Source organism: Gobius niger (assembly GCF_951799975.1).
Source record: "Gobius niger genome assembly, chromosome: 21".
NCBI lineage: Eukaryota > Metazoa > Chordata > Actinopteri > Gobiiformes > Gobiidae > Gobius > Gobius niger.
Window position 1 is genome coordinate 17,027,402 of NC_136872.1, and position 27,177 is coordinate 17,054,578.

At 41.7% G+C, this 27,177-nt stretch overlaps 1 protein-coding gene across 5 annotated transcripts; it reads right to left on the reverse strand.

The window, feature by feature from the left end:
• Positions 1 to 1,160: 1,160 nt before the first annotated feature.
• On the reverse strand, positions 1,161 to 27,177 carry arhgef11 (Rho guanine nucleotide exchange factor (GEF) 11). Of its 5 annotated transcripts, XM_079580330.1 has the most exons (43): positions 25,711 to 27,177; positions 25,174 to 25,206; positions 24,586 to 24,600; positions 24,293 to 24,384; positions 24,103 to 24,207; positions 22,660 to 22,709; positions 22,515 to 22,572; positions 22,236 to 22,435; positions 22,073 to 22,144; positions 21,703 to 21,810; positions 21,569 to 21,614; positions 21,263 to 21,300; positions 21,076 to 21,168; positions 20,850 to 20,918; positions 20,672 to 20,776; positions 20,500 to 20,598; positions 19,343 to 19,385; positions 19,170 to 19,266; positions 18,847 to 18,969; positions 17,220 to 17,243; positions 15,111 to 15,237; positions 14,934 to 15,030; positions 14,770 to 14,799; positions 14,523 to 14,649; positions 13,577 to 13,783; positions 12,438 to 12,485; positions 12,175 to 12,323; positions 10,039 to 10,179; positions 9,688 to 9,764; positions 9,469 to 9,594; positions 9,241 to 9,358; positions 9,006 to 9,154; positions 7,934 to 8,009; positions 7,670 to 7,852; positions 7,516 to 7,597; positions 6,817 to 6,897; positions 6,695 to 6,738; positions 6,474 to 6,620; positions 5,077 to 5,316; positions 4,515 to 4,604; positions 3,232 to 3,539; positions 2,982 to 3,099; positions 1,161 to 1,887 (listed from the first exon to the last, which is right to left on the reverse strand). In XM_079580330.1, exons 1-43 carry the CDS (start codon positions 25,743 to 25,745, stop codon positions 1,838 to 1,840), a joined length of 4,320 nt encoding a protein of 1,439 aa, XP_079436456.1. In that variant the 5' UTR covers positions 25,746 to 27,177; the 3' UTR covers positions 1,161 to 1,837. The 5 variants fall into 5 exon arrangements, with proteins under 5 accessions (XP_079436456.1, XP_079436458.1, XP_079436457.1 ...); XM_079580332.1 differs by lacking the exon at positions 25,174 to 25,206; XM_079580331.1 differs by lacking the exon at positions 14,770 to 14,799.

Sequence of the window (27,177 nt, forward strand, 5' to 3'; positions counted from 1 at the left end):
GTTAAAATGCCGTGTTTTGCAAAAAATGGGCAAATTAACACTACTTGTAGCGCTAATGTTATGAGAAGGAGCTTATATTTGCTTTGAAAGAATGTAGAGAACATAAATGCCACTTGGTTCGTAGCACCTCAGAGCCTTTAATGTCGTTTCGAAAGGAAGAAGGCGGGTCGTTAGTGTCGACATGAGCAAAGGAAGCGGTCTCTCTTTTTGCATTATCCACAGTGATGAATTATGTGCATATACTGGACTTTGTTACGATATTTTCAAACAAACTTTCTCGTCTTTTGTGCAACGACTTCTTTTTTTTTTGTGTTTTGTTTTCACGGACAAAGCTACTTGAGAGAGAGCGTAGTCCCTTCTTGTTCACAGTACTACCACGGTTCACCTATTTACATACGAGTTACAATGGAACGGCTAAGGGTGCGGATATTGACCTGCGGCAACTCATTTCAAGTTTCAAAATGTTCAAAGTTCAAAGTTTTTCCCTTCAAATGAAACACAAAAGTTGCAGTCTATATATATATATATGTGTGTGTGCGTACTTGTAAAGACCACAGAGTGAGGAAATTCACTCTCACTCTCACCTTCAAAGAACTGTTTGAGTTTTAGGGTTAGGGTTAGAATTGGGTTTAAGTTAGGGTGTTAGGGTTCAGGCTTAGGGTCTTGGTAATTCATTATTTAAATGAGTGTACTTGCCAAGATAGAGTTACAAGGATGTATGTGTGTGTGTGTGTGTACTTGTAAAGACCACAGAGTGAGGACATTTTGGGTGGTCCTCACTTCTTCAAAGAACTGTTTGAGGGTCAAGATGTGGTTTTATGGTTAGGGTTAGAATTGGGTTTAGGATAGGGTGTTAGGGTTCAGGCTTAGGGTCTTGGTAATTCATTATATCTATGAGTGTCCTCGTCAAGATAGAGTTACAAGGATGTGTGTGTGTACTTGTAAAGACCACAGAGTGAGGACATTTTGGGTGGTCCTCACTTATTCAAAAGGACTGTTTGAGGGTCAAGATGTGGTTTTAGGGTTAGGTTTAGAATTGGGTTTAGGTTAGGGTGTTAGGGTTCAGGCTTAGGGCCTCTGATTAATGCATTATGTTTATGAGTGTCCTCGCTAAGTTAGAGTTACAAGGTTGTGTGTGTGTGTGTGTGTGTGTGTGTGTGTGTGTGTGTTTGCTTATTGAAAAAAAGGGCAAATAAAACATGTCAGTAGTTAACAGCGCAGTAGTGTCGTTTTTGCATCTATGAACAATGCGTCTTGTCGTCTGGCTTCAAGATGGCCGACTTGAGGTTGCGTTGCTCCCATAAACAAAAAAAAACAAAAAAAACTGCCTTCTCCCTAGGTTTTGAAGTGAAAACATGTACAGATTTACTGGTTAACAAACCCAGTGCAAATAACCTGAATTGTCCGATCACAGTCTTTTTCGGCCGAGGGTGGACTCTGAAAGCGGTCGCGTCTCACTCGTCCCTGACGTTTTCCCGAGGTTGCGCGGTAGAGAGAAAGAGAGAGATGCATTGTGGGTAAAGTGCTGGGGTAATACGGGTCCCTCGGGTGATTCCTTAAATTAACTTTATAAACACTTGTCTGTTCCATTCATTCAACCAGCTCCTCCGAACACAATCCTTCACGCAGTCAAGACTTGGTCATTTTTGTTGCACTTTGAAATTATCCATAGTTTTATTTTTTCCTCTTCATGACTTGCCTCGTGTTCCTTCATACTTTTTCCTCAAAGCGTCCCTCTGAATGCCCGGGACGAGGCTAAAAGTCCAGATTCCTGACGTCCCGGTCCCGGCTGGTGCATGCAGTAGAGAGGGCACGGTTCAGTCTGCTCCCGACAGCGTCAGAAACCGGTCGACTGGATCTTGGGTTCTGCGGAGATTCTTTCTTTACCTGTTCACATCCAAAACAGCAAAAGCATAAGAAAAGCATGATTATTTTATTTAACTCTAGATAGCCAGATGAGCTACTAATGTTCCATCAATTTATGTTTTACCAGCATTAAATACACCGTCTGGTCAAACATCTAGAAGTCACCACTTGGATTTAAAGTGGAAACATCATGCAAAATCGTCAACTTTCTTGAGGTTTAAACCATGTTTTAACGTTGTTCCTTCATCAAAGACAGACCTGGAGTAGTATTTCACAACATTCACGTAGTTTTGAGTCTTTTTCTTCTACCGTGTCAGTGCCTCGCTCCATACTTCCTGATTACAACTGTATCAGCCCATAATCCAACATTATTGATTTTGATCCGTTCTGTGCTCGAAATATGTTTATCACATACTATTTATTTCTCACAGACATATGTTCGAATTATAAAAGTTAAAATGTCAAAGTTGAGGCAACCAAAATAAGGATTTTAAGTCTATTTTTAAGCTCTATCTGCAGAACATCTGCATCGACTCTTTAACCTATTGACTCTTTAACGCCTTAACACTGCACATTTTCTCCAGTTCAGCATTACCCAAATCTAAAAGCTTCTTCTTGACTGGAGCTAACAGTTCTAAAGCTATGACCAAAAAAACTGGTCTAAACTTTTTTTTGTCTTTTTTTTTGTTGCCTTTCGACTGCTTTTTTTTATTGTGTTATTGTTACTTTTCCAGTGACTTTTTTTCCAAGAAGCTCTTAGATCTGGGAAAAGCCAAACTGGAGAAACAGTGCTTCAGGTGGGAGTTAAGAAATTAACTAAGAGTTGGATAATTGCTGCTATAATTGTATATTTGCATCGGAGTGCACTGAGGAGTGGTCAGACTCTCAAATCATCAATACAAGATATTAGTGAGTGTTCCTGTTTTTTTTATTTTAATCCTGCTCCAATGTGGTTTGGTTTTAAATTACAAACACTAGGCGAGAAAAACGTTTAAACAAAACTTTACGTTAAAATGATCAAAGTCAGATCCGTTCATCAAGTACAGTCTTTTTAATCACACAAAACAAATCTCTCTCTCGACAAATTTTTTTCTTGTTGTAGGTCGGACACTGACCGTCAGCGGAGCCCAGCGAAGGCGTCCTGGACACGGAGGCCGAGGAGCAGTCGTCTGAGTCACTCGCTGTGGACACTCGGAGACTCTGCAGCAGCTTCTCGTGGGCCTGCTCCACCTCCTGCACAACAGAGGACACACGGGGAACATTGTGAACATCGTATGAATCTATAGTTTCAGCACAGTCACAGCTTGGTAACACCATTGACTACCAGCTTTGGGTAATTCTACGCAAACGTCTACATTTACTGACCCGCAGATGCCGTAGTTTCGTCATCAACCCCTCGATCGTGTGGAAGATCTCGTCCACGTTTTTGATCACGTGACTTTGAGGCGCCGTTTCCGATTGGCCCGTTTGGTTTTCCCGCTCCAGTGGCAGCGCGACTAATTGGCCGCCCTCTGGCTCACGGGCCGGCACTTCCTGGTTTGCTTGTACGCTCGATGACATCACCTCCTGCAGCTCCGGGGGGAAGTGCGTGGCGATGGGCGTGGGCGGGTCGGCGAGCTCGTCTGTGGCGCTCTCTCCCTGATCAGACGGCATCACCAGGTAGAAAGTGTTTCCTGGAGCAAAGATACGGCGTCAATCACAGTGTGGTCGTCAGGGGTGAGGCGTTAGAATGATAATAGTCTCAAAACTGTGAGAATGGGCTTTCTTTCGGGAAATGAATATGCCTGTTTCTTTTTTTAGTTTCTGTCCATACAAAAATCCTTCTACAAAGCCCCGTTAATTTAAGGTCTTTAATGCCATCTTTTAATGCCACAAACGCAGAAGAAATTAGCACATATTTAACCTCTTCACCACCGCCTTAACCAAGCACCTCTTCACATTGTTGCCGCTTTGTCTTCACTTTTTTCCCTGCTTTTTTGTTTCATTTACATTACAGGCCGAGCGATATGGGTTTTTCTAAGGCCGATGCCGATATTTTGGGATGTTAATCCTCAAACAGAGGAAAGAGAATTGACCAAATGGGAAAAAAAGTGGTACATTTCAGCCAACACTGCAACACTGAACCTATACAGTAAAAATAGTTGAGCAATGTCATCGTTTTCCCAAAAATTTACATTTGATGCCAGATTAAATCCATTTGAATGAATTTAAAACCTGCATTTACAACAAGAATAAAGGGAATTCAACATCTACAATAATTATGTGGTGAAAATATTCTACTATAAAATGTGTTTTATGTAAACAATTCAATCGATAAATGAAATTTCACAGTGGTCATTTTGGCCACGATTATCAAACTGAGGAAATCTCACTTCGTATCGTAGAAAAGGTCTGACGTGCCTTTTGAAAACCAAGTCTAGATGACTACTTTTAGAAAATACTGATACTGACCAACACAGACCAAAACCTTGTGTAAAAAATACTTTCAGTCCGGCTCTAATGAAAACAAAGCCATTTGAATTTGTAAGGTCGTATCTCAAACTGTAATAAAATCCTAAACCATCATCATGACTTTGCAGTTCCTGACATTGCTACATTACATTGTTTTTGCGCGTGAGAGAGTGCGGGTGTGCTCGTGTTGATCTCACCGATCGGCACGGACGATTGGCCAGAGGAGAGCGTGACATCATCAGTGATGTCATCAGGGACAGAGGGAGAGAAAGAGCCCCCAACCACAGCTTCACCACGGAAACAGAGGAGTGACACAGAGACAAGTGATTCAGAGAAGTGCGGAAAGAGAAACATGTGATTTTTGTGCCGTGAAGAGCGTCATGCAATCAGGGAAATCAAGAACAGGAAGCAAATTAGACAAAGCACATGCAAAGTCAGGCACTGATGCTGATGTACGTTTATAATCATCAGACAATAAGCGAACTCAGCAAACAGCAGCTGAGCTTTCAGAAAAATGGATCCTTTGCTGAAAGATTTGAAGGATTATCTATATATTTTCCAGAAGCTTTCCTCTCTTCTCATTTGTTCATATGGTGAATAACTGGCAGAAGTAAATAAATGCAGCTGCTAACCTTGTTGTTTTACCTATAATGAATATTTGAGTATTTAGTCCAAGCATGCTCATCCTATTATCTTAACCAAAACTTATTCTCAGTTTGCTCCTTTTAGCTTATTAATATCAAAGTAGTATTTCTGTACCTTTCCTCACGACTCTGGGCTGCTCCGTGTTTTCAGATACCGTTTCCGTCTGAGCTTCTGCTTCCTCCTCCTCCTCTTCTTCGTTGGTGCTGAAGTTGAGAACCGTCTCCAGGGACGCGGGCCGTTGTTTGTCGGTGAACGATCCGTCCGTGGCCGTTTCGTTGGTGGGCGTGTCGTCCGAACCCTGACTCCATTTGTCCTCCTCCAGGTCCCGCAATATGAGCTGCCTCAGTGTTTCCACTGCGGCACAAAGAGAGCGGATGTCAAGACAGAGAGAGAGAGATCGCCTTTGGAAGATTCCCACGCAATGTAAGAGGTTTGTGTCCGAGTTGAAGAGTTAAGAGCTACTTTGAGCCTGAGGTGAAGCTTAGACAATGGACAGTTGGTCGTAGAGCTGGGTCTGCACTAGTTCAAAGTTTCCTCCCAAACATTTGCCAAAAGTCTGATCAGAATTTTCTCATTAACCTCTCAACCCCAACATGAACCAAGCACATTTTCTCCAGTTTGGCATTAGCCAAAAGTGACAAAAATGCGACAAAAATGCAACAAAAAGGAAATAAAAAAAGGGACAAAAACACAACCACAAAAAGCAATAAAAAATACATCACAAACACATTAAAAAAAAGCGACATAACCTTGACTAAAGAGTGATGAAAAAGGCACAGAAAATCAACAACAAACCCACAAAAATGCGACGAAAAAGGGACCAAAATATCAAAATGCTACAAAAAGCGGCGACAACGCAATAAAAAAGTTACTATCACTTTTGTAGGTCTTAGCTTTCAAATGAGGCGTTACACTAAGGCAATAAGCTCCAGTCGAGAAGCTTTTAGATTTTGCTAAAGGTGAACTGGTTAAGACGGGGGGTAAGAGGTTAAAGTTAAATCAACCGGTTAGCTCTATTTGTCAGGGTTTTAGTGGTTGAAATTGTGTAAAAAAGAACTTAAAGGGACTATACGGAGTTTAAAATGTTACAATTATGTATTTTCCTCCCCCTTTTTTCCCCAGCCATGTCCTAATGTGTAGAATGAGCCCAGACCTGTTCACCACAACTGCCTCTAAAATCCTGCACTGTCACTCAAAAAGTTGTTACTTCGGGTCCAAAGTGCCGTCATGCACGAGCTTAATATAGAAGGTGCAGTTACACGTATGGCCTGAGGTGGCAGTAGTGAATACAAATGGCCAACTTTCATCTAGCCCCTTTATGTGAAGAACACGTATAGCTGGAGGAAGACATTTTAGAATCTCTAATAACAAAGTGTACATAAAACTGGACAAATTAAATCCAGATGTACAAATGTAGCAAAACACACACAAGAATTCGATCTATGTCAATATGACCAATAGAAGTGAGACCTGTCCTGATATCGTCAGAGTCAGTTAGCTGTTCTCCTCACCGTCCTGTAACGCGGCCTCAGCGACGCCCGCCTCCGCCCTCTCGCTGCAGAAGAAAGAGTCTCGTTCTGAACTGGCGTCTGCGGTCAGCTCTGTGTTATTCGACGAGTGGTTTCCCCTGGACTCCTGCCGCTCCGTCAATGAGATTTCTGCACAAAGAATACTTATTTCAACATGTGTGTAAATCACTTAAAACTATTAAAACAGCATTCCTTCTATTTACCTTCTGTTGCTGACACGGGAGAGGAATTGCCGACACTTTGCGGACTGGAAAAAGTCACAAAACTCATGCACTTGAACTTTTAGTTGACAAAACAAATGAGGTCAGTTTAAGTGTGTACTCACGGTAATCGTATTGACCCGTGGTTAACGAGAGGTGAAGATCCACCAGCTTCGGATATTGTTTTTTCAAGTAAATCTTTCCACCTGAAAAAGGGATTTAAATCACAATATGTATAGGATTTTGCGGTAGTATTTTAACCTCTTGACTCCCGCCTGAACCGAGAGATTTTTTTTCCATCATTTTTTTGTTGAGTATTCAACTCATTTTTGTAACTTTTTTGTAATTTTTTGTCACATTTTTGACATTTTTTCGTCAATTTTTTATCACATTTTTTGGTTAATTTCTTTGTCATTTTTTGCATTTTTTTGGTCACATTTTTATCTAATTTTGTAATTTTTTTGTCACATTTTGTCACATTATTGTCATTTTTTTTGTCATTTTTTGTCACATTTTTGTCATTTTTTCGTCAATTTTGTATCAAATTTTTGTAATTTTTTTGTCACATTTTTGTCCTTTTTTTTGTCACATTTTTGACATTTTTTCGTCAATTATTTGTCAATTTCTTGTGACATTTTTGCCACTTTTTCATAAATTTTTCGTCACTTTTTTGTCAATGTTTTCTCGCTTTCCATCATTGTTTTCATCTCAGTTTTGTTGCTATCTTCCCAGCTTTTGGACTGGGGTAAAGCCAAACTGGAGAAAATGTGCTCGGTTCAGGTGGGAGTTAAGGGGTTAATAACATTTGTGTAATCAATGCTCACGTGTTTTTCTCTGACGCTGTCCCGGCCACGAGTTCGTAGATCTGTCGCTCTGTGGTGCTGATCACATACAGCGCTTTGTTATCTGCACAGAAACAAAAGAAAACAATAAAACCTATTTTCTAAACTTAAAACAAAGTGAATGTGTGTGACCGACCTGTGGCCACAGAGCGGACCAGCAGCGAGTCCAGTTTGACCAAAGGGCTGAAGGAGGTTTTCCCGTCGCCCGTGGACCCCCCTCCCGCACTCATCCAGCGGGACGGGTAGCGCAGCAGCAGCCGGTCGTCGGGGCCCCTCTGCAGCAGCACCAGGCAGTCGGACAGCAGCAGCGCCTGGATCTCTGAGGACAGAGGAACAGGGGTTTGTGTCAATACGGCGTCTTGGTTTTGCCTGAGACGATAATGAGGGGTAAGATACTGACCCAGCGTCTTGTCTTTGCTGACTTTCCAGGTGAGGGCGCCTTCGTGGATCATTCTTTTAGTGGTGAGGTCAAGACTCTGGGGAAAAGACAAAAAGAGAGTGTTGTTTTTGGCAGCCCTCTTAGGTATAGTCATTTGGACGAAAATGCTCTTAGTTAGTTTTAGTCAGTTTTGTAGCCTATTGCAACTCATTAATTTAGGTCGGTAAGTATTGAAAATGTGGATGAAGGTGGACAGGTGTAACTAAGCCTTTGACAAATCACACCACAAAAGGCAGAAGTGTCAGTACCAAAAGCGGCCACTCTCCTCCTTTGGTCATCGCTTCGAGAATTTATATGAACAGTGGCGTCTACACATCAACATGCTTTCTGTGCTGATGCTGCCAAGTTTTAAACTGGGGAAAAAAACTGTCCAGAGAAAAGATAAAGTCCCAGTTTGATCACATTCAGCCGCACCATGGATGTCTTACCCCACGCCTTAACCGAGCACATTTGCTCTAGTTCAGCTTTATCCAAATCTAAAAGCTTCTCGACTGGAGCTAACCTGGCCAGAGTAACGCCTCATTAAAAAAAGCTAAGGCCTTCTGATCGTTTTCCTCGCGTTAATGTGACTTCTTTTTTCACTTTCTTTTTCATCTCTTTTTTTGCTGCCCTGTCATCGTTTGTTTGTCACTTTTTTGTTGTTTCTCTGTTTCTCTTTCAATTTCTTTTGGCTATTTTTGTTGAGTTTTTGTCACATTACACTACACTTTCATCGCTTTTTTTGTCCCATTTTTGTTGCCCTTTTAAGGCTTTTTTTTGCCACATTTTTATATTGTTTTTGTTGCATTTTCATCCTTGTTTTCTTTTCGTTTTTGCCTCCGTTTTCAAGAAGCTTTTACAGTAGATTTGGGTAAAGCGGAGACGTTAAGCGCAGACAGGAGCGCTGAGAGAGAGAGAGAAAAGATGATTCATTTGGTAAAAAGTGAAATATATTGCTAAATACAGTTCATTTATTCCTGCAGTTACAGACAAAGGGCCGAGATCCGTTCGCATTTAAAGCCCTTGAGAAACGACAAAACTTGACTGGACTCACTTTGAACTGTGGAGCGGCGTCGAGCCTGCGCTGGTACTGCCCGAGTCGCAGCCGCTGCGCCGTTTCCCCGACCTCCACGTTAACGAACTGCAGTAACCCACGGCAACAGGCCTGAGCGCGCTGCAGCGAGGACAAGTCCGGGGAGCCGGCTGCAGGGAGCAAAAACTAGTGATGAGCCGAGTTGGGAGTAAATAGAGCGGAAACTTTGGAGCGGAGAATAGGACGCGCTGCTGACCGTCGGTGTGTTTGATGATGTTGTCGAGCAGAAGAGGATACTTGGTCAATCTCTGCATCTCACACACCAGCAGGTCTCTGAGCTGAAGCCTCCGGCAGAGAGGGCTGGACTCGCACTCCTGAAGACAAAGTAGTCATTCTCTCACATCCCTCCTGACCACCAGAGGGCGGTGCTGAACATACCACATTATTTTGTTTTGCCATGAAGCCATAGTAAGAGCGTGTGTACCTGGATGACGTGAGCGAATCGAGGATCTTTGCGCTGTTTGGTTTTGATCAGCTCCAGCGCCTGAGACTGTTGACTGCACAACTGAGCGGCTTGTTCCTGAAACACCTCGCCAGCTGCGCCTTCGAACTGAGAGACAAACAACACGTTACCTTTGTTTCTGCACGTAAAATGAAATACAGTTTGGATATTACTAATAGATTATGTGGAAAATAGGCATACCCTGGTCAGCATTACGTCGCCAATGTTTTGGACAATGGGAGACTCCCTTCGCTTTTTCATCGCTTCACAAAAACTTGCTAAAAACAGGGAACAGAAGCGTTGAATTTTAATACAATACAAGAACAATCAGCAGATTAATCTTTTCCATTCTTACACTTCATTTTAACACAGTTGGGTGTATTATTTCATCACCCATATCCTCAAAACAAGCTGGATAATAAACTGGTAACTCAGTACTCGATTTGCTTTACTAGGCAAAAGTCGTCCACTTATGCCAGTTTATAGGTTTACCAAACTGCAGGAAAAGAAACATGCTACAACACACTGACAATACTTCAGGTTCAAACGCACCGTGCAGTTCGTAGACTTGCTGCAGGTTGGGGAAGACGCAGGCCAGCTCGTCCGAGTTGAGCACGGACCTCATCTTCTGGTAGAAAACCTGGTCCAGGACTCTGAGTGTTCGCAGATGGGATGCTTCAGTCGTGAACAGCTCTGACGGGGAGAAAGAAGAGCACGTATGGTTGATTTATTTTGTTTTTGTCCATTCAAAATGTTACAGTAGAGCTGGGTAATATATCGTTCACAAGATGATGACAAAATTGTGGTTTGGAAGATTAGCAAAGTCACAATATTGAGTTTATCTCCAATGTCAAATGGAAATGTGGCAGAAATTGTGGCAGGAAAAAAAAAAAAAGAGAAAACAAATGGGGGAAAAAGTAGGGAAGAAATGTAGAAAAATCAGGGTAAAATTGGGGTTAAATGGGGAACAATATATATAATAATAATAATCATAACAATAACAACTAGAAATGCAATGGCTGCGCCATTGCGATTGACTGCGGAATTCCGGGAAGCGAATGCAGAAATTACAGAAACTGTTCAAATTGCATAAATTGCTTAATTTGCATAATCTAATTTGCATAAACTGGTAAAATGCATAAAATGTCATGTTGCATAAACTGTATAAACTGCATAAAGTGGTAAAATGCATGAATGGGTTAATTTGCATAAATTATGTAAATTGCATATATTATGAAACTATTTCATAAATCCTAAATGGCATAAACTCTTAAGTTGCATAAACGCTTTAAAATGCATAAAGTGGTTTAATTTGCATAAATTGTTAATATTGCATAAACTTTTATATTCCATAAACTGGTCAAACTGTTGAAATGGCCTCAGTGCTTCAATGGCAGAAGCTGCACAAATGGCTGAAAGTCCTGGAGTCTCCCCATTGGCTGGATTCGCACATACACACTAATGCGACAGGTCCACATACACACTAATGCAAAAATTTCAAACTCTCGTATAAAAAAACTGGAAAACCGCAGAAGGCCAATTTTTTCTCAAAACCCACAAGTTGCAGAAGCTGAACATGCACAAAGGGCAGAAATGGCAGAAAATGCAGAAAAAAGTGCAGAAAAGCATGGATTTGCAGCAGCCCCATTATAAGTCAATGGGAAAAATCTCCGACATTTTGGCCGATTGCGGAAAAAACGTAAATTGCAGAAGTCCCAAAAGTAATAGCACCCTTCTCCTCAACATGCGGAACATTTTGATGCATAACTTGCATAAATTGCACAAAGCATGAAGGTGCTGAAAGCTCTAGAAAATCGGGAAAAAGATGGAAGAGGAATAATAATAAAGAACATGAAAACCAATAATTGACTTCGGAAGAATTCCGCAGTCAATCAATAATACATTTTATTTGTAGGCGCCTTTCAAAACACCCAAGGTCACCATACATGAGATACAGCTATAAAATCACAACAGGACACAATAAAAGCACATCAAAGTGAGAAGCTAAGTTTAAATAAGTGGGTTTTGAGTAAAAAGGGGCAGAGAGGTCATTTGACGGAGTTCAGCGGGGAGTGAATTCCACAGGTTTGGGGCTGAGCGGCTAAAAGCTCGAGCACCCAAGTGGGCAGTGGGTACAGACAGCTGAGGGGCAGAGGAGGAACGGAAGGTGCGGAACTTTTTATGAGGAAAAAAAATTAAGTTAATATTTGTGCGTATTTGTCCTTGTAGTGACCTAGTGGCTGTATGAGTGGTCAGCATGGCGCCGTTACTTTCATCCATTACATCCATTGTTTGGAAGGTTCACAACCTACAAAACAATTGATCCTGGAGCGTCCTGGAGACCACTGAGATCGAAAGTAAAGGCACCATGCTGACCACTCATACAGCCACAGGGTCAATAGAAGGTCAAATATGCACGAATATTACTTTTTCTTCCATATAAAAAGTTACATAGTGCACCTTTAAAGTCTGTTCAGGAGAATTATCTTTTTGAATGACAAAGCAATATCTTTCGCAGCACATTTTTACATATTTCTGATGGATTGCAAAAAATATCGCTTCTTCATTGTTATCGAGAAGATATACTGAGATATTCATTTTATCGCCCCGCCCTACACAGCAGTAACTTAAGTCTTTTTCCTTTTTATTCTCAAAACCATTCACTGCCATAGTTGCGTAGTTTTGTACCGTAGATGACCGCTTGTCTGTCCACTTCCTTGGAGCTGAGCGTCGCCAGGAGCTGGGGGGGAACCGTCTCCTGCCAGTGTTGAGCTTCACAAACGTCCTCCTCCAGAGCAGCAGCGTCCGGCAGCAGCGCCAACGGAGAGTCCACGCTCCTGACGGGACACCCAGATACACGAAAATACAAGTTCATATACAACAATATATACAATAATGTTATTGTTCCTGAGTTTGGAATGAATGTATCGTATGAATGGTATGGAACTCACCGCCGCCGGCTCCGAGGGGTGTATGGGGGAGTGGGGTTCTCTAGAGACCTGAGACACAGATGGGATGGGGCGAAGGCTCATGAGAAGTCAATGTGAGGTCAATGAGACGCTTAAAACACTGATGCAGATGTGATTTTGACATGTCTCCACTGAACATACTTTATAACTTTAATCTCTTAAGTAAAAGGTTAAACATCATGGTGTTAAGCGGATATTATCTGTAAGAAGAAAAATGCTGCATCCTGAATTCAAAGGACATTGGTGCACAGGTAAAAAAAAAGAGTTTATTGCTCAGAGAAATTGCAATTGCATGTGATTAAGTAAAGTCGGAATCCTACTTTTGTACAAATACAGTAAGAAATGATCCTTTCTACAATTGTTAAATGGACAAATTATGCTTTTTACATCCACTAATCAACAATAAGATTATGATCCTTTAAAATGGTGTGATTGATGCCAATTATTGAAGTGGTTTGAATGACCAGAGCTATGTCAGCGTCATAGAAATATAAAGCTCTTAACCTCCACATGAACTGAGAAAAACGTGACAAAGATGCGAGGAAAAAACTACAAAAACACAACAAAAAAGCGATAAAAAAGTGATGAAAATGTAACATAAAAGCCACAAAAGAGCAACAAAAAACGTGACAAAATTGCAACGAAAACGGAAAACCCCCCCCCACAAAAATATGACAAAAATGCGATAAAAAAAAGTGTCAAAAAAGTGACAAAAAAAGCGATGGAAAAGCAACAACAAATACAACAACACATACAACAAAAACGCTTAAAAAAGGTGATTAAAAAGTCACGATCAGTTTTGCAGGCCTTCGCTTTCAAATGAGCCCTTACCCTGGCCAAGCTCCCCAGTTGAGAAGCTTTTAGATTTGATTAAAGCCGAATTAGAGACAATGCGATTGGTTAATGTGGGGTTAAGTCACTCTGAGATAAACTGAGATTTCTGGTTTTGCAAAATAACTATTCATTCATTTTTAAAAACTGTCATCTGGACGAATTGTTTTGTTTGGTGTTGAAAACACTCCTTCATAATTTATATAAAACTGATTAGTCCAGACGACTACTTCCCCAAAGCTTTAGCTGCTCGCGTCCTGTCCTGCAGTGATGCATGAGTGCGTGTTTACCGTGCAGAGTTGCTGGAGGCAGATGACGAGGCGCTGTGCTGCAGTGGTCTGAGCGCGCTGCTCTCTCTCTCCTCCCCGCAGTCCTCCATGTCCACGTCGCTACGGGAACGGGGCACAGACTCCGGTCCCGACCCCGCCCCTCGACGACGCCCCTCCCCCTGGGCCTTCAGGGACTCGCTGCGGGCCAGGCGCACAGAGATGGTCGGGCTGTGGGAGAAGTTCAAATACTCTTTAGTGTTGAATCGTGCATGTTTAACCGCTTAACCTCCACCTGAATCAAGGACATTCTCCAGTTTGGCTTCACTGGATCTAAAAGCTTCTTTAAAAAGACTAGCGACATAAATTAGACGAATACGAGGATGTTAAAAAAAAGTGACAAAAATGTGATGAAAAAGTAACAAAAACATGACAAAAAAATTATAAAAATGTGACAAAAAAGTGTCAAAAAATTGTCGAAAAAGTCTCAAAAATTGCCAAAAAATAGTTGAAAAAGTGACAAAAATGTGTCAAAAAAGTGAGAAAAAATTGTCAAAAAAGTGACAAAGATGTGATGAAAAAATAATAAAAATGTGATGAAACGGTGAGAAAAAATTGTTGAAAAAGTGAGAAAAATGTGTTGAAAAAGTGACAAAAATGTGATGAAAAAGAGTAACAGATAAGTGGCACCAAAGTGACAAAAAAACACAAGGGTAAAGATCGGTTTAAATGAGTTGTAAGTCTTAACTTTCAAATGAGGTGTTACACTGGCCTTTTTAGATTTGGATAAAGGTGAACAGGAGGATATGCACTTGGTCAAGGCGGGGTGTTAAAAGGTTAACAAAACCATAATGGTGCAGAATAAATTTTAATTATGGCCAATGATTGCTCTTCCAGAATATGGTTGGTCTTTTTGCAGAAAACAAAACTGGGACCTGAATCAGGGGTCATAGTTGAAGTGAAGCCTGACCTGTCCATGCTGTCCTCTCCCAGGCTGCTGGTGGACAGCCTCTGGGAGTCAGTGCTGTCCCCCTCTTCCCCCGCCTCCGAGCTGCTCTCAAACTGCTGAATGATGTTCCTCACATTGCCGGGACGCACTGCGGAAACGAATACAAATAAGATTATGTAGTCACGAAAACAAGGCTCGAGCCGGCGAAATGTTTCAACACAAAACAAAAGACGAGGCGATAAAGAAAATTAAAAAAAAACAGCGATACCTTCTGAGGGAGACAACGGGGCATGGATCGCTACGAAAATAAAGTGAAGCAAATGGGAAATCAGTGAAAACAAATCCAAGCAAACAAGGGATAAAAATGGTAAAATAAAGTGGCTGAATTAAAGACAATGCAGGTAATATTAAGATCTTCTGATCCTCCATTACTTGACTGGGAGGTGCGTGGCTTCCCGATGTATTTCAGAATGGGATTTCTCTTCTTGTCCTCTCCATCTTTCTCCTTGTCTTTCTTCGTGCCGCTCAGCTGCAGGACGAGACAAAGACAGACTTCTAAGCCTTTCACGTCATTACTTCTTTCTTATTAAGTTATGAACGCCCACGCACCTTTTTGGTCTTTAGAAACGCCAGCCACTTGTCCTTTTCTGTGCTCAGACCCGGGAAGACTTTTGAGTCCCTCAGTTTGATGCCGGAGTGCCGCAGGTACAGGAGCACGGCTGCTGCCAGTGGAGAGCTGAGGATGGAAGTGGACAGTGGGATTACGGGCGGTTACATAACTGGCTAAATAAAAGAAAAAAAGGCATTTCAGAGCACATGGTTTCAAAGCTCTGTTTGAAAGACTATACCGTATTTTCCAGACTATAAATCGCACTTTTTTCCCCCCCATAGTTTGGCTGGAGGTGCGACTTGTACTCAGGTGAGACTTACATATCAAAACATATCATTTCACATGTTTGTTATTTTCATACTGAAAGCCGCTAGAGGGCGCTCTAGGCTAGATGGTCAGCGCTAGAGGAAGGAATTCGCATATACTTAGGTTGCGTCTGAATATGTAGCTCCTATGTCCTGATCCTCGCTCCTAACCCTTATGACGTGATAAGGTCAACTGCTAGATCCCTATGCAGTTAGTGAACTAGAGCTTCAGCAGCATTTGCCCAATCCGACCGTCCTTACCCAGGGCGGACAACACAGGGGAAGTGACATTACCAACAGCTGTTTCAGAAAAAAACTACATTACCAATATAGTATTGGACTACAAAAAACCCTCCAACTGCAGTCACTGACTTTAATGACTCAAACATGGACCACCATAACGATAATGAAGCCACACAGAAAACAGGCAATGATTTAAAAAAAAAGTTTCAGATTTACCTTCTACACCTACAGCACACAAGAAATAAAAAATGCTCTGGTCAAATATTCCAACAAAATCCTGTCCTTTAGTTGATCCTCAGAGAAAGATGATCATTAACACACAGTGAGGTCATTAACACACAGTGAGGTCATTAACACACAGTGAGGTCTGCTCCTCCGCTGCACAATGTCTGCAAATGATCCATGTGGCTGAAGTTTCTACTAAATGAAAGCAAAAGTGCCAAAAAAAAGTGTGCTGTGGTGACGCTATAAAAATGAATACATGTTAAAAATTTGGCTTGTGCAGATTTTATTTATTTTCTACTAAATGTGCGCCTGTTGTTGCGCATGAATCACTCAAGGGTGGGTGGGGGGGATTGGCGGCACAGTGGCTTATGGGATGGCACATAGCTCTTTATCGCCTCAATGCTAACTAGCTAGCATTGAGGCTCCTTTCCCAAACTCCTTCCTAACTGACAGCCCAATTCGTAGGCTTCTTATCATGGCGGTCACTGACGCACATCCGGTTTGGCGCTAGACCTCTTACCAATCTGCTCATTTCGGATAGAGCGACGGATGGAGCGACTTATAGTCCGGAAAATACGGTAATTATCACTTAAGATTTACAAATAAATTCCAGCAAACAGCAGGATGAGGGGAAATTTTCGATATTCAAAAAAAAATTGGATACAACAGGCCACTTTTGAGCACAGAAACTGCAGCTGCCTGAATGAGCTGAATGACCTCCTGCACCTGAACCGAGCACATTTTCTCCAGTTTCTTGAAAATAGTGTGGAAATAGCGACAAAAATGAGACGAAAACGAGGATGAAAATGCAACAAAAGAGCGACACAAACGTGAGGAAAAAAGCGGTAAAAAAGTGACGAAAATGTAACAAAAAAGTGACTCAGAAGTAACAAAAAAGTGACTAAAAGCGAAGAAAAAGTGAAAAATAATGACTAAAAATGTACAAAAAGTGACTAAAAGCGAAGAAAAAGTGAAAAATAATGACTAAAAATGTACAAAAAGTGACTAAAAAGTGACAGAAAGCGACGGAAAAGAGACAAAAAAAGCGACAAAACCACAACAAAAAAGTCACAAAAAAGTGACAATAATGTGACAATAATAATGTGACAAAAAAGTGACGAAAACAAAAAAGCGATGGAAAAATAAAATCAAATAAGTGATGACAACGTGGCAACAATTTGAGGAAAAAGATTTGTTTGGATGAGTTCTGTAGATCTTAGCTTTCAAATGAGACTTTACACTGGCGATAGTAACTTGAAGAAAATGCACTTGGTTAAGGTGGGGGTTAAGAGGTTAAACCCGTACAGTAAATAGTCACACGGCCGACACACTTACCTTCTGTCCTCCTCGTGCTTCGATCTGCAGACAGAAAAGATCGAAAGTTCAAAATGCTACAAAAACAATCACTCAATCCGGTCAAATTGAAAGTCAATTTCCAGAGGTTTGCCCCCGGTAGTTGTAGCGCAATGATCATGTGACGCAGACGCTCCTACATGTGCGTGCGTCTGTGTCAGGCGGTTTTTCATTCGCGACCTTTGCGATGGTTGCTTGGCTCTGCCGCTTCTGTCACTTTGTAATAGCACTTTTATGGAGCCATTGACATCTGACAGCGTTCCTGGGCAAACAGTCCCAGGCGCGAGTGAGCACTGTCATAAACTTAACCAGTTTATTTTGTTTATTAAAACGTGTAAATCAAGGCAAATAGAGACAGGTTAGAGCTATTACGCCTTAGCCATCCGAAAAGACAAATTACAAAAATCATTAAAGGGATATGGCAGGAATTTTGACATAGGGCCTCATTTCCTAGTGATCCAGAGTGTTGTTGATTTCTGGAGATATATACTGTATATTTTTTAAATTCATGCAGTCCTTATATGTGAAGAGTTTAGTGGTGCTAGGCTAGTGCTAGGCTAGTGCATGTCTATGGTAACTAGTAGCCTGTATTAAAAACAGTCTGACCCAAGCACAGTGCACCTGAGGCAAATCACTTATAACACCAGACAACCCATATAAATGTCTGTTTTGACTGAATAATTTTTGAAATATAACCATTTTGCATTTAAAAGAACTTATATTTGAGCAGCATCAGCTTCCTGGTTGTAGCTACGCAGCGGCGGAGTGATCTGCTGGGTTACCAGATCTACAGTAGTTTGTTTCCCTGCGGCCGACATACTACACGTGGAATTCACAAAGGAGCTTTCTACAAATCAGATATGGCAACGTTTGGAGGACGACCCCATGATTTTGAAGAGGTTTTTAATGCAGGTTACTAGTTACCATAGACATACGCTAGCCTAGCACTAGCCTAGCATCACTAAACTCTTCAAATATAAGGACTGCATGAATTAACAAAAAATATATTTACCTCCAGAAATCAACAACACTCTGGATAACTAGGAAGTGAGGCCCTATGTCAAAAGTCCTGAAATATCCCTTTAAGGCACTTCGGATTTTTTTCACTTAAAATGCCTGGTCCTCGCAAATATTGACATAAATACAATAAAATGAAGAGTTTGCAATGGAAGAAAGAACAAAATGACTCGGATTAGGTGCTCTTTCAATGATTTAAAGCTGCTGTACCAGATTTCCCTCTTTTTCAAACAGTGAATTTGAACTATTAATAATGGTACCAACTCCTTTTTAGCTTTCTCAAACTCTTCCACACATTCTGACTCCAAAGCGGAATTTAACGTCAAGTCGACAGCTACAAATTAGAGTCTACAACAACAATAAAGTTAGGCAAAGGAATTTCATCGAACCATGGATTTCCATATCAACAAAAGTGGCCTCTTTACCTCCAGGTTTTTGTTTCTCAAGTAGTAGTAACCTTAACTGCATGCCCACAACCAGTCAATTACCAATAGTACAACTCCTCAAAAACCTACTGTACTGTGTGTATTATGTTCCCAGAGTGATGTAAAGGTGCTACATAATAAAGATAAGAGTTTGGTCGAACACTCACAGAATCTCCCACAGTGCAGTGACCTGTCTGTCCACCACCTGCCTCTCTTTGGCCGGGTCTCCGTCCAGCTGCAGCAGGTCGCCCTCGCCGAACAGCGAGCCCAGCCCCATCATCTGCTTGTTCCTGTCAAACACACACGGGACGCAGGGCACAGGGTGAACTCATCAGACTGAAGAACATGGACGACTACGACCACAGGGGGGGTTATCGTTACTCTTTTTTTATTTACTCCACTATACGGCTATACATGCACCTGTCAACCAGCTGTTCTTACGCGATTATTTGACCAAATGACAATATTGCTTCTATAATTCAGTCACTACCTGTAGTCTTGTATCTGGTCCTGAATGTCGGGCAACACCTGCTGCTGCAGCTCAGACAGAGGTCCCCTGATGTCCTCCTGAGCGTGGAGTCTGCTCTCTGAAAGGACAAAACGTGACGGTACTTAATAATGACTGCCTGATCTCCGTGTCATAATGAAAGACAAGACACTCACCAATATCTGTGAGATACTCCTCTCTCACTTTGATCTTCAAGGGCTGTAAAACAATTCATTTAAACAATCAGTTTTATTTGTATTTTCGACACTTAAAACAGAAGGATGATGCAGAATTCTGGTCTGAACAGTAACTCATGTCATTGATCTTTCTGGTTTTTAATTTATTAAACCTCTTAACCCTCGCCCAAACAAAGTGCATTTTCTCCAGTTAAGTCAAATCTAAAAGCTCGACTGGAGCTTACAGCCTATAGGCCAGATGTTTTTTTATTTGAAAGCTAAGACTTACAAAACTAATCTAAGCTTCTTCCTGGTTATGATTGTCATATTTTCATCCTTTTGGGTTGTGTTGTCATCAGGTTTTAGTTGCTTTTTTTACACTCTTTAGTAACATTTTTGTAGCTTGATCACAGTAAAAAAAAAAAAAAAAAGCAATGTGGCCAAAATGCTACAAAAAGCAAAGAAAACGGGATAAAATGTGGATAAAAAAGGAAAAAAAAAAAACGTTATTAAAAACGCAACAAAACAAGTAAAACATGATAACACAAACATGGAGGAAGCTTAGATGAGTTTTGCAGGACTTAGCTTTCAAATGAGGCGCTACACTGGCCTATAGGTGGCAAGCTCCAGTCGAGAAGCTTTTAGTTTTGGGCTAAACTGGAGAAAATGTGCTCAGTTAAGGGGTTAAAATAGATGTGTCTGAACAGAAAAGACACTTGATGAGTAAATAGCACTGCTCTCTTTTGTGTTGCTCGGAGCGCCCTCCACTGGCCCCAGAGAGAATTAATCAGAAGTAACACAAAATGCTCCACTAGCCAACAGCATGCTAACACATCAACAGCACCGAGATAAATGCAGTGAGCAAAGAACTGCTCATGTCCTATAAAGGTTTATAGGCTTTGAAAATGCAGAGGAAACTTCTGGATTCTATCGTTTACACATAAATAAATCCAGGAAATACAGATTGAGGCACTTCAGCTGCAGAAGAAGAAGAAACTATCAAATTAGACTGGATCAGTGAATGAAACAAAAATACTACAGCAGCTGTGCTTTAGAGGGGAACTGCAGTACGTCATAACATACAGTAGTTAAGTCACTTTTGCATGTGCTCCCTTTAAAGACTAGAAATACACATAAACAGAAGATTGTTCACATACAGCATCGGGGTCCAGGAAGTGCGAGCAGATCTGCGGTGCGAGGGCGCGAGCGTCTTTAGGACTCGAGCCGAGATAAGCCTCCACAGACAGGTAGAAAAGCTACAAACAAAATGCAAAACGAAGTTACAACATATGTCGATGGTTCTTTTTTTCTTTTTTCATTAGGACTGACCAGAGGGTTGGGGTCGAGCAGTTGGCTGAACACGTATCTCATGAACACCGTCATGTGCGCAGGCCGTGACTTCAATATCTCAATGTCCTGAAACGGGCCGTCCATCTGATAAGAGGGAAAATAAGGCATTAGTTATTGAGTTGATCAAGGAGAGCTAAATTTGATTACAAAACCTCACCTCAATGTATTCATAGCCATCGTCTTCCTCATCTTCTTCCTCTGGGCCAATGATCTGTGCCTTGCCGCCCTGGAAACAAAAACAAGGGTTTGTTGTCAACTCATTTCTATGTGCAAAGTAAAAAGTAGCAAATCTTCATGTTTTTTTTCCCACAGCTGGCAAAGTTTCTTTCATAAACATTGAATTTTCTCTTAAGGATTTCTAAAAACACGTGTGCTAGTCTCACCGAATCAGACAGCAGGTGCGTGTCTGAGTTGTGCCGTCGGTGCTGGGATGTCCTGAAGGAGGACGAGGGGGAGGACTGGGGGCTCTCAAAGGCCTAAAGAGGGGAAGTGAGGAGGAGGAGCTGTGAGGGACTGCTGTGGCGGGACACTACTAATCTCAACAAGAACCAACACGTTCTGTGGGCTTACCTCCATGTCGCCTTCGCCAGAGTCCATGGATAACCGGCCTGTAGCAGAAGTTAAGAGGTAGAATGAATGAAACAAGAATTGCTGAACTAAAACTTCAGGTCGCACTTTTCTTTGCAACACAATAACTACATGTCAACAGGATGGAAAAAGCATGGCCCAGTTTTTGTGGTATTACCAGGAAAACACCAACCATGCTACTAGGCAGATTACCATGTTATTACTGTGCTGTAAAGAGTTTCCAGTTAACTAAAGTAATCATTAACAGGTCTCTAAAGGATGTAACTGGTATAAAATAATGCTACAAACCTCCTGCTAAAATGTAGTTAGCCACAGATTCTGGCCGTGATCCGTCCTGGAGACAATAGAATGACGCATAAGTAACATGTTTATATACATAACATACAGTATAATGTTAGGGAAAGAGTTTCAGTCCACTCCACCAGGTCCTGTTGTATCTTGATGCGGACTTGGTGAGATCTTCTCTTGGCACTCTCGATGCGCTCCTCCAGCGACGGCGACGGGTTCTTCAGACGCTCCTCCAACAAGGCCTGAACGTCCAAACAAATTATTATAAGAACTTTTGTGATAATCGAACACACTAAAACAGCTGTGTTTTTGAACCACCTGTCTTTACAATATAATATTCTTCACCTCTGGCACATTTTACTCAGTGTTTTTAGATCAGAAGCAAAAGAAAAAACCAAGACTTATTGACACAAAACTGACTCGTACTATGGGAGCTTACGGAAACTCCTGTGCCGTCAACAACTATCATCCATTCAGTTTTCATCATTTGCATAAACACTGTACCTGCAGCTCAGCCTCTTCCTGCTCCAGCATTTTCCTGAGTATTTCAGTGGCATGTTTCTGGACAACGGAGTCCTTAAAAAAAGTCATTCATAAAGTCATCAGCTTCACACATGATGGCAACGCTTCAATATTATTATCATACTCATATATTCTTCTCTTATACCTGTAGTGGTTTGGGGCCGGTGATTCTTTGGGAGGGGGTGCTAGTGAGTCCTGAGGGCAAAGGTGGAGGTGGTGGAGGCGGGACTTGTCCGCCTAAAGACGTCCTCTGATTGGGCGAGAGGTCAGTGGAGAGGGGCTCCAATGGCAAAGACGCAGCAGAAGGGGGCGGGCCTTGTAGCGTGAGGGCGACGTATGTTCCAGCTGTGTGATGACGGCAAGAAACAAATGAGTAAAAAATATAAAAGAAACACAAGGAGAAGGTTATCTTTCTTTTACTTACACTTGATGAGTTTGACCACCTCCTGATGGGTCATGGAGGACACCAGCGAGCCATTCACCTGAAACAAATGGAAAGTTCAGAACACATAGTTTGCATGTAATATAAACATGTACTGAAATGTAACCTGTTTTGCAAGTGTAAATACCTTTATGATTCGATCCCCTTCCTGGACCCCTGCCTTGACTGCGGCTCCACCTGCAAAAAGGATACACAACGTTTCCTGAAGTTAACATTGTGTCTTGAAGCCCATTTGGTCCAATTATCATTCATACTTTTTCACCCCACAACATTTTTTTTCATAAAGACAACATGACTTTATGTACCTAAAACTAGCCTGGCGAGACCAGAATGAAACCCCTCTGTATTTTTTTTTAAATAGAGGGATATCAGTCTGGAACCCATGCTGAAAGGAAAAAAAAATCAAGAATGTACCTACAGCGAAGACACTGTATGCACATTTTATGGCTGTGCCTTTGTTCTTTGTTTTGTGGTAGAATGATTAGATTTAGTAAAAAGAGTGCTGTTTGTCATTGAGCCACTCTGTCCGATTAGAGGGCATCATTGTGTGACCTTTAACATCCTTGAGGAGAAACTATAAGAGCTGCTGAAACATTGTGACTTTGGTTGTGTCTGTATCGTGCTACTCTGAGTGTTCCTCAGAGTATTTGTAATAAACTACTGAAATGGAGATGTGTCTGTTAACCGAGCACATTTTCTCCAGCTTTACCCAAATCTAAAAGCTTCTCAACTGGAGCTTAAAGCCTATTGGGCCAGTGTAACGCCTAATTTGAAAGGTAAGACCTACAAAATTTATCTAAGCATCATCCTTATTTTTGTTATAACTTTTTTGTTGTGTTTGTAATCACTTTTTCATAGCTCTTTTGACACATTTTTGGTAACATTATCCTTGCTTGTAAGTAGTTTTAAGTAGTTTTTAGCCACATTTTTGTCACTTTTGGTCACTTTTTCATTGCTTTTGTGCAGCTTTATTGCCGCATTTCTTTTATTTGTGTGTAATATAACTGTAATCAACTAAAATGTGACCAAAACACAACCAAAAAGGACGAAAACTTTACAATCATAACAAGGAATAAGCTTAGATGAGTTATTGTAGGCCTTAGCTTTTAAATGAGGCGCTACACTGGCCTATAAGCTGTGACCTTATGGATTTGGGTAAAGCTGAACTGGAGAAAATGCATTTGGTTAAGGGGTTAAATGTTAGGTTCTTCCCTGCATAACTTTAATTACGATTGACAAACTAAAGATTATCCTAACACATGCTGTCGTTGGCTTCAGTAGAAAACGCGGAAGTCCCCTCAATAACAATCTACGAACGGGAGAGAGCGTTTTTTCCAATCTGCGGTAAATTACCCAAAATACATCAAAAGTAGGCGAGTTTTGTGATTCATAATCCTGTGCGAATCAATGCAGAACCGCTGATAACACCACATCAACGACAGACGCCCGCACTTCGCTGATTGGTTCACTCCACTTCCTGTTTGCTTGCGTATGCACCGCTGTGGAAATGCAGGTGATGCCAGACTCAATCTCTGGTACATGCGATTTTTGAACACAATGTAACACTTGCCTGGTCGAACATTCTGAACGAGCTTCACCCTCTCCCCGCACACAGTGAAGCCAAAGCCCAGCTGGTCCTTTTGAACGACCACACATCTCTGAACCAGGCCGGGACCTGCAAAAGAGAGAGTTCAATTACAGCGTGTGGATTGGAAATAACTAAATGGACGTTATAGCTATGGATGAGGAGGGGAGTTTACCTGTGCTCTCTGTGGGAATGTCCGTGGGGGGCTCCCTCTGTTGAGCGGCGGCAGATTTGCGCTCAGAGTCCCCGATAGTCAAACTGCTTAGCCTAAGAAGAAATGGGGACAATTTAGTCATTTGAATTGAGAGTAGATCCCAGTACACAGGCCAACATGTTTACGCAAGCGGCAAAGAGAACGGCAGAACAAAGAAAGTGAGAATAAATATTGAATGAAGTTAAATAGGCTACATTAAAGATATGCAGAGCGCAAGAAGTAGTGACAAGATAAGGGTCGACAGGAGGACTCACCAAGCAGCAAAAGGGCTGAAAGCGAGGCATGAGAGAAGGAAAAGACACACAAAGACATAGAAAAAAAAGCAAAGGAAGGGAGAGAGATTGAAAAGTGAAAACTTGCCTTAAAACGACAGCACACAAACGTGGGCAACAGGAAGCACAAACCATGGCCAAGTCCCCTACTGTAGTACAGACTGTAAACATTAGGCCTGGACTTCACCAAAAGTGTTTATTTAACGATGACGCAAAGGGACACTGTGTTTCTGTTTAAGGACTGCAATGACCCAAATCTGACAGGGACAATGCAACAGACAATGAAGATTCTTATTGGATATACAAAGAAACAGTGTTTGGAAGACTTGAAAAATTACAGTATCGAGTATATTGTCAATAACAAACTAACTAACTGTAAAGTCAATTCTGTCTCAAACTTAATATAATGCACTTCTGCGTGGCCAATGTTTTGATAATACTTTGAGCATTTACATTAAATCTATGTGACAACTCCTAAAGTTATTACTGAGCAATTAACATGCTGCATGCTTCAGATGCATTATCATGCCCTCACTCTTTGCATAAATCTGTCCCGGGCCACTGTCATACCTTGACAAATGGACGTTTCTCTTATTGGTTGCCCTGAGGTCACACGACACACACACAGTGGATGGATGAGCGTGAGAAAATCAGCAGGAAGAGGAAAGATGAAGGAGACAAAGGCATCACATATGAAACAGCACAAATCGTGACGTGACACAGTGATATTGGACGACATGCATGGACATCATTAATGACGACGTGATGAAACTTCACTCTGAACCCATGTATTGCCACCAGTGTCAACCTTCTCATGAGAAAATGTATTGCTGTGCATGGTCCCTACACAAATAACAACATCATGGCTTATAGAATCCCACTGCATTTCGAAATAAATGTTCAATCAAATCCTTTTCTCTCTAATATGGCCCTATTATTCTTACTAAATTAACTGTTGTGATTGTGTGTTGCATGATTTTGCTTAGTTTCTGTGCTGCCTAATTGGTTCCACTGTTGGTCCAAGAAAACATGTGTGTCTAGTGGCAGCGCAAATGACAGAGCATGCATTATGTAGCTTCAGTTGTGCTGGGGAGGTGTAGTAGTTACCTGTCCAGTGTAGAAGAAGGTTGGCGTAGGCTCATGTCTGCAGCCCTGTGGCACTCCTCTTCTTCCAGACGGGCTTTTACTCTGTCACTGTGCTGCTGTTATCGCCTTCATCTCTTGCCTCTTGAGTTTTCATTCCACACAATGGGCTCCTCTGTCTGGCTCCGATCAGTTCTTCAAGTTTACATACACTGGCCCCCTCATGTTCTCAACCACCTTCAACAAAGTGCTGCAAGGACTAACCCTGACTGTCACATTTGGCCATATGAGTGTGTGAGCTGTTAAAATAAATGCTGGATAAATACAGCTGCAAGTGACACGTGGAGGGGGGGGGAAACGAGACCAGTGCAGCCAGTTTCAACAAAGATCATCAATCATGAATGATACGTCTCGATATGCTCTGGGTCAACAACTCCCCTTCCACACTGTCTGCATAGAGCTACTATAAACACGCGCAATTATTCCACTGTGCAAAAAGGAACCTGAAAAGTGAACACCAAACAGGTCAATACCACCAGTCTTTGACCCAAACAATCCAACACCAGACATTTACATTCTCTCTAGGGTACTAGCTGCATAGTTGCTTTACAGTAGTGTGCATTCCAATCGCTACACACATCAACTTGGGGAAACAGCCAGGCTGTGTTAAAATACTTGTGTAAATGTGAGTCACATTTGTCGTAAGAGGTCACTCGCGAGCTAAAAGGTCAACATGCACACGCTGGGAGACTGTAAACAACTAAACAAGATTATACCCTTGGCTTTCTATTACATGCTAACGACATGGCTAATTAGCAGGTACACCCGGCGTTAGCTCCCCCTGCATCAGGAAGAAAGCAGCTTAGAAACAGCGAAAGTGGACGTGCCTCCGCTTTGATGCTTTCTTATTTATCCAATTGTGTGATACTAATAACTAACCGACAATATATAAAATTGTTACCAGGCTATTTCTCAGTTTGCGTTAGCTCCAAAAACAGGCCGCAGTCAGACCTCGGCATCTCGTAAGTGGCAAAGCTGGCCCAAAGCGCTACAGCGGAGCCGTTTGTGTGCTAACAGGCTAGCAGCTAACTAGCCACATCTGCGCAGTTAAATGTGAGAAGCATGGCAAAATAGCGTGTGCCCAAGTGAACAAAGAGTAGTCCCAAAATACGAGAAATCGCCACGGTGGTATATCCACAGAAGTCCAAATGATGGGAATATCATGCACTCTTAAAACTGCAGGTTGCTAGCCGGTTAGCTAAATAATATTTCCGTAGAGATCCACCACAGTAGCAGCAGCGCTGGTCCCAAAGGCGATCAGAGCAGAAATGTATTTCTTTTTAAAGCGTCAGCACGGCCAGCTCACATTATAGTTGAGTTCTTTGCACTGCGAACTTAATGCCTTAAGTCAGTGCAAAAATAATAATCTTTTCCGAGTTGTTATCAGGGATGTCTGGTGTCCTGAGATCATGCAAACACAGTGCAAGGCGC